This window comes from Phocoena phocoena, chromosome 2, assembly GCF_963924675.1.
Source record: "Phocoena phocoena chromosome 2, mPhoPho1.1, whole genome shotgun sequence".
NCBI classification, from domain to species: Eukaryota; Metazoa; Chordata; class Mammalia; order Artiodactyla; family Phocoenidae; genus Phocoena; species Phocoena phocoena.
Genome location: NC_089220.1, coordinates 133,365,966 through 133,378,467, shown reverse-complemented (window position 1 = coordinate 133,378,467; position 12,502 = coordinate 133,365,966). Strand labels below are relative to the sequence as shown.

General features: G+C 47.4%; 1 protein-coding gene across 2 annotated transcripts in view; it reads left to right on the top strand.

The window, feature by feature from the left end:
- ST8SIA2 (ST8 alpha-N-acetyl-neuraminide alpha-2,8-sialyltransferase 2) overlaps window positions 1–12,080 on the top strand; it is a 57,021-nt gene extending 44,941 nt beyond the window's left edge. For both annotated transcript variants that reach the window (XM_065871838.1, XM_065871837.1), the window contains one exon: window positions 11,795–12,080. In XM_065871838.1, coding sequence (XP_065727910.1) covers window positions 11,795–12,080 — 286 coding nt within the window. The remainder of the gene's footprint in view (window positions 1–11,794) is intronic.
- The last annotated feature ends 422 nt before the right edge of the window (window positions 12,081–12,502 follow it).

Sequence of the window (12,502 nt, the reverse complement as noted above, 5' to 3'; positions counted from 1 at the left end):
GGCTGTTAATCCTGAGATTGCAACATCTTCCTTTGCAGGAACTCCCGGGAGGAAATACTGCAGGAGAGACGGATGGGAAAGTGTTCTCCTTTTAGCAAGGGGAGGGGGCAGGAATGAGGGCTTCAGGGGCCTTGGGATGGATTTCTGACAATGGCCCCCTCCCTCTGTGTGGACACTGGGCCCTATAGGGTTTGGGTCCAGTAGGGCATCACTGAGAAGGTGGGCAATGTCTGTATTGAGAGGAAGGGCTTGCCTCTGTTCCCACCAGGTGGGAACTTACCTGGTGTTTACTGCAAGAGGAAGAATGAGCTGGTGAGGGATGCAGAACAAAGGCATCTGAGAAAACAATAAGGGGTCATAGAGAATAAGGCCGAGGAGGAATCTGGCTAAGAGGCAATCTGGTCTAGCAACAGGAACATGAGCTTTGGAGGTAGGGACACCTGGGTTCACATCCCAGCTCCGTTACTCCCTTGGTTGTATAACATCCTTGACCAGGTGGCTTGTCTCCTGTGCCCTGCTTTCTCTATTTATACTGAGGAGCAATACCTACGACAGAATGTGTGTCCTGTGCCAACACAGGGGAGACAGACAATCAGTCATAACTACTGTGATCATGGCAGCTGCCACCAACCACCAACCAAGGGATTAGACTTGTCCTGTAGACTCAAGAGGTAGAAGCAGGACCAGAGGGTAAAATCACTGGGAGGGAAAATTATTTAGGCTCTATTTAATAAAGGAGTCTATAGAACAATGGACTAAGTCAAATTCACCTGAACTTTACCTCAAAGTTCCAATATGGGTTGTAGTTTGCAGAATAATCTTATTTCCTCATTAAAAATCTGTTGTCCAACAAAAACACCCCATTTATGGGGTGGGACAGGATAAACACTTTTTTATTGTGGTAAAATATACACCACATGAAATTTACCATTTTAACCATTTTCAACTGTGTAGTTCAGTAGTGTTAAGTATTTTCACACTGTTGTGAAACAGACCCTCCAGAACTTTTTCTTCATGCAAATCCAAAACTCCGTACTGATTAAACACAAGTCCCCTCTTCCTCATATATCCAACCCCTGGTAACCACCATTCTCCTTCTGTTTCTATGATTTTGGCTACTTTAGATACCTCGTATAAGTAAAGTAATATAGTCTTTGCTTCTTTGTGACTGGCTTGTTTCACTTAACGTCCTCAAGTTTCATCCATGTTGTAGCATGTGTCAGAATCTCCTTCCTTTTGAAGGCTGAATAATATACTATTGTATGTATATGCCATGTTTTGTTTATCCATTCATCCATCAATGGACATTTGGGTTGCTTTTACCTCTTGACTCTTGTAAATAGTGCTGCTATGAACATGGGTCTGTGAATAGCTCTTTGAGACCCTGCTTTCAATTCTTTTGGATATCCACTCAGAAATGGAATTGTTGGATCATGCCATAGTTCTGTTTTTAATTTTTTTAAGGAGCCTCCATACTGTTTTCCATAGTGGCAGCACCGTTTTACAATCTACCAACAGTGTACAAGAGTTCCAGTTTCTCCACATTCATCCAACACTTGTTATTCAATTTATCCACATCCTGGCCAACACTCATTATTTTGGTGTTTTGATAGTATAGCCCATTGAAACCATTTTAAAGTGTACAATTCACTTAGAAGAAATTTACTCTTATAGAAAAGCGTAGGGAATCTCCTTATGACCTTGGGTTTGGCAATGGGTTCTTAAGTATGACACCAAAAACACAGGTAACAACAACAGCAACAAACAACAAAATAGATAAAAATGGACTTCATCAAAATTAAAACTCTTCGTGTGCCAAAAAGACAATATATCAAGAGAGTTAAAAAGCTACCCATAGAATAGGAGAAAATATTTGCAAATCATATTATCTAATAAGGGATTAATATCCAGAATATATAGAGACCTCCTATAACTCAACAACAGCAAAAATCAAACAACCCAATTCAATAATGGCCAAAGGACTTGAACGGACATCTCTCCAAAGTAGATATACAAGTGGCCTATATGCACATGAAAAGGTGCTCAACATCACTAATCACTAGGGAAATATAAGACAAAACAACAATGCGTTACAACTTCACACCCACTAGAATGGCTATTATCAAAACAGTGGAAAATAACAAGTGTGAGGAAATTAGAATCCTTGTGCTTGTTGATCAGAGTGTCAAGTGGGAATTGACTTTGAGCACCCTAGTGTCTTCATCTTACAAATGAGGAACTTGATGACCAGACAAGTTGGGTGATTTGTATGGGGTCACCCAGCCAGTAAGAGTCACAACCATGAACTTAACCACATTGTCTCACTTTAGTGCAATGCACCAGATGCAGCAGAAATTCACACCCACCCAGTTCTGGATTTGGGGGTGCTATGAGCTCAGAGGACTGGGAGCTGCTGCACTGAAGATGTGGTGTTAGGAGACCGCAGTGGATAGCAGCATGTCAAGACTCCACCTGCACAGCACCGTTATCGCAAGCACAGGGCAGCTTCCCCACCAAGCAGCACAAGCGGGAAGGTCAGGACACCTCAGAACAGCCTTATAGGATAGATACTATTTCCATCCTCAGTTTACTCATAAGGAAACAGGCTCAGGAATGTGAAGAGGATTGCCCAAGATCACTCAGATGGGAAGAGGGGGATTAGAATCCACATGTAGAGGCTTCAAAGTCTCTGCTTTTCCCACTGCCGCCCACCTTCCCATATCCTTGACACATAGACTGACCACTGTCTGTTGACCATTGATGCCCCAAAGACACTAACTGATTAGATTAACGTTGACTTCATGGAGATCTTTAAGAACAGGCCACCAGCACCCTGTCCTGCCAACTGTCCCCATTTTTACCAGTGACTTACTTGAAGGCATCAATTGTCACCTTAGCAAAGGTGATGTGACTTTTGGGGAATTCCCAATATCGGGGGCCTTAGAGTTGAATCCAAATTTCTCTTGACAGGCTGAAACAACGAGCCAATCTAAGAGGAAGAAATTTCATATGAATGAATGCAAGATTCTGTACTTGGGTTCCAAACAGTTGTACAGGTAAAGAGGGATAAACAGTACCAACCATCAGCAGATGTGTGGTTGCTCAAAGGGATAATGTGATCTCAGCAATACACATCCATAGCAATGGATGGATGGGTAACATCTTGGAGAGTCAGGGAGGTCAGCGATGGATTGTTGGAGAATCACATTCCGTTTTGGGTACCAGGCTGGAGAGGGGCCACAGTGGCAAAGAAATTCAAAAGTTGAAAGGATTTGGGAAGAGAAGTCTCCAAGGAGTATGAGAGCAATCTTTCTTATTCAGCAAATACTTGCAGGCACCTCAAGTGTTCCAGGCCTGTGCTGGGAGAACACAAAATTCAATAAATCAAGGCTCCTGCCCTTGAAGGGCTCGCAGATTTGGGCTGTGAGTCTCCACGTATGAACTAGGGTCGGGAAAAGGATCTAGAGTAAGTCTGGTTTCCTCTGGACACTGGGAAGAACATTCCAACAAATAAAGATCATCTGAAATGAGTATAGTTGCCTCTTAGGAATGGATGAATTCTGCATTCTTGGAGATGTCCAGACAGCAAGAGATGCCCCTTACTGGGCTGTGGAGAGGGAAATATGTATTATACAGTTAGGGTGTTAGTTTGCTAGGGCTGCTGTAAAAAAGTACCACAGGCTGGGTGGCCTAAAGAACAGAAATGTTATTGCCCTACAGTTCTGGAGGCTAGAAATCCTTCTGGGGCCTCTGAGGGAAGAATCTCTTCCAGGCCTCTCTCTTTGGCTCATAGATGGCCATCTTCATCATTCTCCCTGTCTGTCTCCAGATTTAAGGACATCAGTTATATTAGATTAGAACTCACTCTAGTAGCCTTATTTTAACTTGGTTGTCTCTGTAAAGACCCTTATCTCCAAAGGTCACATTCTGAAGTACTGGAAGTTATGACTTCAACATATGAGTTTCGAGGGGATGCAATTCAGCCTTTAACAGTTGGGCTAGATAGTACCCGCGCCCGCCCCCCCACACACACAGAGAGCCTTTGATTCAACACACCTGTGCTAGGAGACTCTCTACGCACCATGTACTCTCAAGATTCCTGCCATCTGTGGCAGTTATCGGTCCTGGATATTACAGGGAAGTGGGCAGCGTGAGTCAGAGACACTGAGCAGAAGGCCTGCCCTTCGACACTCACTGCCCCTGACCCAACCTGGCTTCCAGGAGCTTCTGGCTCTGCCGGCCCTCAAGGTGGCACAGTGCCCTGGCTGGCTGTTGGCAAGGGGCGTGAGCAATGGAGGGGAAGGACACCCAGGCAATTGAATTTGGCGGCAGGAAGTGGGAAGCTCTGGTCAGCAGCTGGTAGTGAATGGCTCTAATTCAGTTACCACAATGGGGAAGGCTGGGACCTACAGAGAGGGCTGCCCTTGGGCAGGAAAGCAGCTCGCTGGCTGGCCTGTGTAACCAGCCGCCCAGCCCACAAGCCTAGTGCACAGAAGGCCGGTGAATTCATGCTTAATTAGGCATCAGGAGTGCTGAGCCTAGGCCCTCAGAAGGCACTGATCCAGCGGGCACCACTGCCAGGGCTGGAGCAGCAGCTCAGCAAAGTAGGCCTTGCTGCCTGTCAGAGGGGAGCAGAACCTGAGGCCGGAGGGCAGGTCCGGGGTGAGAGAGGAAGCAGGGTGCAGGGAGGCAGGGGAGAGACCAGCTAAGCCTGGAGGGGGCCCCTCCCAGACATGCCTATCAGAGTCCACAGAGCAAGTCTCCAGGGCTGGTCACAGGAGTTGAGGCCCAGTCTCCTCCAGTGGACACGGAGTGTGGAAGTGCATTGCATAGTGGTGTTACCTACAGAAAGGGAGGAAGGTCTGGGGTGTTGAAGCACAGATGGCATTGGTCGTTTTTAATGGATTGTCTCCATTTTTTTTTTTAAATAGCAATGGACATAGTCAAAAGAAAAAGCCAAATAGTATGGAAGGATTTCAAGTGAAAAGTGAGCCCTCCTCCACAGAAGCAGCCTATTAAACTGGTTTTTCTATGTGTATCCTTCCAGAAATATCCACTTTCACACCTAAGGGAGCATGTTTTAAGTACTGCACTTTGCTAAATTCTGGAAATTATTCCATATCGACATGCAACACCTCATTCTCCTTCACAGCTGCCTTACACTCCACCGTGTCTGGACCATAATTTCTGTTAGCAGAAGGCATCAGTGGGCATCGCAAGCTTTTCCAGTCTTCTGCTCGTATGATCAGTATTACAGCAATTGTCCTGGACTGGCATCTATACACATATGTATATATGTAGTCTTGCTTTTTAGATGTGCCATTGCTAAAAAAGAGAGATGGATGTATGCTATAAGCATTGCTAGTTTTCATAGAGATTGCCAAATTGCCCACCACAGAGGTATTTACCAATTTACACTCCCACCTATGATTATTGAAAATACCTGTTTTCACATAACCTCCCCAACATGGTGTGTTATCAACAACTATTATCTCTGCCAATCCCGTGAAAAATGGCATCTCGTTGTGTGAAATTGAATTTTCCTTTAATTATGAATGAGGTTAAATATAACTTTTTTTTTCTATTTGTAGTGGCCTCAGTTTAGATTCCAGAATCTAGCCAGAAGGTTTAAACCCCCAAGAAATGGTCTTGCTGGGTCCCTGCAGGGCCTCTAGCGACAGAAGCGATACCTGTGTGGGAGCTGCAGTCTCCAGACTCCCTGGGGCCACCCCCACGTGTAGCAGGAGGAACGCCTTAAGTAACCGGCATCATGGTTTTTCCTTCTTTCTTTTGGCAACATACTGTCTAGGATGCTGTTAGCCCACCTTTCACATGTGAGAACCCAGTGGCTGCCTAGAAGGGTTTAGGGTGAGGCCAGGCTCCTTCCACCTCTCCCGCCAGTGGCCCCAAAGGGAGACATTAACCCCTACTTGCTAATCTTTACTCACTGCTTCATTAAACAGAGATCTGTGAAGCACCCACTCTATGGGTGAGCTATGCTCGGATCTGGGGTTACATGGAAGCAAGAAGTCAACCCACTTGCTCATAGAAGTTTAAATTGTAGGGGAGGAGGAAGACAAGTAAACAAATCGTTACAGCATAGCATGATCAGTGCTAGGATAGGAAAAGAACAACATACAGTACACAAAACCATCCAGGCAGGTCCTAGAAGGCTTCCTTCAGGGAAGCTGAGAAGGAGTTGCCAGCCAGGAGAAGTAGGAGGTGGTGGTGTCCTGGAAGAGACCAGAAGTTCCTGGTGGCAGTGTGGCTGTGCATGCCAGGTGGTAGGAGGGATTTCAGGCCCAAATCTCAAGGGCTGCACAGGTTGGGCTGAGGCTGCTGGATGTTATCCTGTGGACCCCAGGAGTCATGGGCGAGCTTTTGGTGGCATGGTAATACTTGAGGCTAGCCTGGCTTACTTGAATGAGAGCACTGGCTTGGGTAAGCATGGAGGCCTGGGGACCAGGAATCAGCCTCAAGCATCCCCAGGGCTTAACCAGCTCTGCACACCAGCCCCAAATTCTGAAACAACCCCCCCGATCTCCAGTTCCACAAAGCTGGGAAGCTACATCCTGAGATGCCCCCCAAGACACCAGAGCTCTAAGGTGCTCCCAAGGAAAGACAGCCATGAGCTTTGAGGCCCCTGGACCAGAGACCGGGCTGGTGATGTAGATGACGAGAGAACAGGAGTCTGAGAGCCCTGTTTCTGGCTTTGCTGGTGATCCTGTGCAAAGCATCACCAAGTATCCCTCGATGACCACCTGTGAGGCATTCCTGTTCCTTAAGGATGATATGAGCTATATCCCACAAAGTGCTTTCAGCTTCTTAGAGAAAGCCCCTTTGGTCACTTTTTCCAACCATGGCAGCCACCATGCTTGCCACATACCGAGCACAGGAATCCAGGGAGAAGGACAAGTGTGCTTTGGTGATGATTTTGGCAATCTTCATTTATTTCCGTCCATGCTCATAAAATATGCCACTTAATTGTCTTGGCAATTGGGGTAACGAATTTGAAAAATGATTACTGCCTTTTTGGAGATGACTTTGCCTTCTAATTAAAGCCTCCAGACTGGGATATTAAAGGTGCATTGTCAATACAGCATCCTGGATGCACCCAGCTAACCTCGTTTAGGAAGGCAAAATTAATTAGTTTGTGTTTTAACACCCAGCTGTTATCTCAAGGAAAGAAATCGTCTACAAGTCGGCCATGCACACAGTCTCTAAATTGGCCAGGGCGACTGAGGAGCGATAAAGGAAATGGAGAGTGATTTGTTCCCGCATAACTGTCAGCTTCTAGAACAAGCTGCTCATTAAACGGTGTCCCCGTGTCCCTGTCAGACCTCACTCAGGAGCTCTTGTTTACCCACAGAGGCAGAATCGGAAATGAGAGGGTCCCTCCCTGCCACTGAGCTCTCAATTCATTCCGGAGCCTCTTTTGCTGTTAACACCTTTCCCAGTGAGCGATTCTGGGCAGCAGATCTGAGAGGCTGGGTGTTTCTATTCCTGTCTTAGCTGGCCAGAGTCACAAAGCTGCATGCACTGCTAGCTTCCCCCTCTCTCCTTTTCTACTTCTTCCCATTTTTCAATTCCATTTAAGTCCTAAGTTGCCGAGCGCCATGGAAGCCAGGATAATCAATTCTAGTTTATGCTACAATAACAACCCCTGAAACCCTTGTGATTTAGCACAACAGAAGTTTATCTCTCATCCTCGCAAAGTGGGATGTAGGTTAGTTGGAGCTGTCTTCCAACCAGTGATTCTAGGATTTAGGCTTCTTTCATCTTAGGCTGACATCATCTTTCCAGGAGGCACTGAGGTTCTCCAAGGCAGGAGTAAGCTCTTGGGGAACAGTTGGTCCAGCAGGGACCATTTCCTATTGCAGTCTATTGGCCAGAACTGGTCATGTGACTCCAGCTCATCTACAAGGGATGCTGAGAGATATAGGCAAGCCCATGGAGGACTGGTTGAGCGATGCCGTCTCGGCCATAGTGCCTTGGCTGCACCACACACTGAGCCAGGTGCCTCTGATGACCCCACAAAGGAGTGTAAGGCATGGCCTCTGCTCTTGGGGAGATCGCAGTACAGTTTCAAGTGGGAGTCCAACCCATAGGGTAATGAAGGATCAGCTCGGGTTGATAAGCACAATAGGATCCATGGAAACAAAACTCATAATAATAAGGGGGGAATGACTAATTCAGTTTGAGCTGAGAAGAGAGTGGAACAAAGGGAGCATTTCCAGGAAGACGTGATTCACGTGCTCAGTTTGAGGGGAAAAAAAAAAAGAGAGTTCACCAAGAGGACATGTAGGGGAAAGGCACATCTACGGGGAGGGCACTGCACTTGTCTGGGTAAACTCAGACCCACCTATGAGCTACTTGGACGTTTCCCCACTGATTCAATGCTTCACTGCCTCTCTCTGGGCAGAGCAGCAATGGCTCGAAAAGAAATTTATTTCTGAAAGCCTTACTCTGCTAAGGCCTTACAATCAGAAAATAAACAAACCGCAAATCCCTAATCTGTCATGTGGCCGTTGTTAGGGCTTGAATTTCTCAGGGAGTGAACAGTCTTTGAGATGGTCTCATGAGGGGACACAGCCCGTGGCTCATGTGTCCCTGGATAGTGTCAACAGCAGCTGCAGCCAGCTCATCCCCAACCCCGACAACGCCCCCACCCCCCAGAATCACTATGGAGTGAAAAAAGCCCAAGAACCAGGAGTGGGGAGGCTGCATTTTATCCAAGCTCTATCTGACCAGCTGTGTGAGAGGTTTGCCTCTTCTCTGGCAAGTCACCCTGGATTCTCACTTTTTCCTCTGTAAATTGGAAGAAGAGGACAAGTTCAATCCAGGAGAACCGTGGATTACCCATAGATATGGTCTGTTAACTCACCCAATAGGGACTCACCAGATTTTAAAAACAATTTTTTTAAGTAGTTGCCAACATTTAAAAATTTGGAGAATTTGTGTTAAAATCCAGATTTCTGATACCTTTGAAAAAATCAGAAAATTTTACATGACCGTACAAGACAACAATAAAACCAGCTACCCCTTTAGATGCCACAGTCCCCCCCACTCCCTATTGCCTTGGCAACACAGAGGCCAGTGTCAGTTTTCCTTACACACACGTCCCAATTCCCAGCTCGCTCAGCTATATCCCCTGCCAGACCGCTGAGCTAGATGAGTTCTCCAGGCCCAGCTGTCTTTAAAACTCGATGACTATCCCTTGTGCTTACTTTTTCCCCCTCTTTTCTCTAAATAAGTCTCGTTCTTAGGTTCTTTTGGCAGAACCACCTACCAGTTAGAGCAGGGCTTCTTAGCCTTGCCTGCACATTTAAATTACTGGGGGAGGTTTTAAAAATCCCAGCGTCCAGGCTGCATCTGGATGTGGGACCCAGGATGGGTCCTCTTAAAGCTCCAGGCAGGGGCAGCCTAGGTTGTGAACCGTTAAGTTAAAGCTGAAAGTGCAATGGAGTAGCTCAAGAGGGGGTGAGCTCTCCATGATTAGATGTAGTTAAGCCGACGTATCAGCTGCTGCTCTTCTGAATTCTCCTCCATGCACTCTTCCTGCCTTCAACCCCCAGGGTCCTCCCAAGCTCAGCTCAACCCCACTGAGCGTATAGAGTATTGAGGTAGTCTAAGGAAGGGCTCCCTATCTAATAAGCCCCAGTCTCAGCATCAAGCACCCCCCTGAGCCAGCACCATGCCTCCTACGTATCAGCTGGGATGAAACTTCTCAACCATGCAGGACAGAAATGATGAAGTTCTGTGGTATGTCCGCCAACTCTTTTCCTATTATTTTTTGTATTGTGTTTGCAGTTACTAGAGCCATTCTTCTGTCCTCTGCCTCTGCCTCTCTGTCTGATTCCAGGTTGGAAAATTCAGCTTCAGGGAAGTTTCTTGGCTCAGACAAGATGAAAAAGGATAGGGTACAAAGGAAGGGGCCTTCAACTGACAGGCTTATGAAACAAGAGCCGTTGTGAAAGTGGGCCACATGCAGAGCCCGGAAGAATCACGGTCACTCTGATTCCGGCCGTTGGGGACCACAGACTCCATCATCAATGTTAGGGGGGAAGTTCAGATCACCCTGGCCTGACAGACAGGATGGGGTGTGAGGGAGCCTTGAAATAAGTTTTATTATATCCAATAGTATATGATTGACTGAAATTATATGGGTTATTAGGAATCTATAACCTTGTCTGATACAAAGGCTAATGCCTCCCCCAAAAGCTAAAGGATTTAAGCTTGAGTCTCTGAAATGTTCGGGGGTTCCTATTTTGGAGCTGCAGAAGGAGCCTCTTGCAAAAGGGTGTACTTGGAAAAGGGTGTACTTGGGCTTCTAGAGAAGCTGCCCCCAAACTTTGAGCTAGAAGCACTGTTAATAACGTAAAACACTTGTAACTTTCAGCAATACATAAGCGTTCTGTCCGGCATCGTTTTACCTTCCGGCATGAATTTCACTGACACGTGTGACTTTATAGTCTTGGGCATCACTGTGCCGCGGGGAACGTCGTTGGCCTGTGCTTCCGACGGGGGGTGGGTGTTTTTCACAGCAGCAAATGGGAGCTCGTGGGATGGGGGCCCACAGAGTGTGTTTGAGTACAGAAAACCACGGACACTGTCCGGTGGAGACACAGTAGTAAGGACTTTGTGATAGGGAAATACGGCTTTCCACCAAGGCATACACATTACATCTAAAAGGATTCAGCATTGGGTACGTGGAAGGTTTTACTAGAAATAAAGAGGTTGGACCACGCGTCCCAGTGGGTTCTAAATCCAAGCAGGAGAAAAACCATGATGGAAAATAAAAATGATGGCAAAGAGAGTGTCTATTTTCCCACTTCTGAAGACACTTCTGGATTGTGGTGGAACTTGGAGGCTGTCTTGGCAATCCCTTGGTCCGTGCCCCATCGTTGCATAAATGTGAAAAAGTGGGTCCAGCAGGGAGAAGCAACTTGCTCAAAGGCACACCGGTAGTTGTAGACAGAACTGTCACTGAAACCGCCTCTCAACCTCTGTTGCTTAGCCAGTGAAATGAAGATGGTTTCTTCCTCACTTCTTTCTCGATTAAGGTAAACCAAGGCCCTCTATGTACAAAGGTAGCTCAGCACCTCACTCAACACAGGAAGCCCTTAGCCTAAAGCTCTGCTCTCCCCGCCCTGCCCCCGCCCCGTGTTTCCTCTCATACTTCCGACAGATTCCTTTGCAGAACCCAGCCTCACAGGGAAGGCCGCTGTTTGCTGCTCCCTCTGCCCTCCAGGGAAGCCACGTATGCTGAGAGATGGGCAGCCTGCATCAGAGGCGGAAGGGGGTGGGGTGTGGGGCCTGTGGGCAGGGATGGGAAAGAAATCTGTGATGCTTAGGAGGCAAGGAGGTCAACCCCTGCCAAAGTCAGGTGTGGCAATAGGCAGTGGGCACCAGGCAAGAGGCGGCCCTTTATCAGGGTTGGCAAACTATGGCGCAGCCACACCCGTGTGTGTTGTCCGTGGCGCTCTCGGGCTACCATGGCAGAGGCCAGGACTATGGCCGCAAAGCCAGCCATTGTTGCCACCTGGCCCTTTACAGAAAAAGTTTGCCAGACCCTGCTTTAGGTTTCAACCAGCCTGAGCTCAAGTCAAGGTCATGCCCTTTCTACCCAGGTGAACCTGGGCAAGCCCCTTTCATCTCCGAACCTCATGTCCTCAGCAGGCGGCAGGCTGTGGCCCAGGACAAAATCTTCCCCTTCCTGGAAAGGATAATTCGCAAACTCAGGTTTCTTTTTTGTTTCTTTGTTTCACTTTCTTTTTCTTTTTTTTTTCCCCAGATACTGGCTGACTAACAAAGTTCACATCAAAAGACCCACCACGGGCCTCTTGATGTACACCCTGGCCACGCGTTTCTGCAACCAGATCTACCTCTATGGCTTCTGGCCCTTTCCGCTAGATCAGAACCAGAACCCCGTCAAGTACCACTATTACGACAGCCTCAAGTACGGCTACACTTCCCAGGCCGGTCCCCATACCATGCCCTTGGAGTTCAAGGCCCTGAAGAACCTGCACGAGCAGGGGGCTTTGAAACTGACTGTCGGCCAGTGCGACGGGGCCACGTAAGGTGAGCGCCCTGTGGGACTCAGTGGCTCACATTTCCTGCCAGCTACACCACAGGCAGATGGGAGTCGGGGTGGCACAAACTCTAGAACAAGCAGGCTCGTGGTTTTCTTTGTTCAAGTGTAAAACAGTGACCAGAATATATATATCTATACCTGCATATATATATTGACCTGAGTATTTATAACTGTGTGGTGTTCATCTAGCATTAGGCAGATAAGCCACAGGAAGAAGGTGTGGAGAACCCACCTGGATCAGATTGAGACTCAGAGCATCTTTGGGGGCAGAAGGACTTGACAGGAAGAGATGTCAGTCCCATGACTGGATGACTGCCTCCCAAGTTGGAGGGATCTTTGGGCTCATGGATGATTGGAGAACCACTTGTTGGCAGCTGCCCCGAGCCTCTGAGAAATGTGGATTCTGGG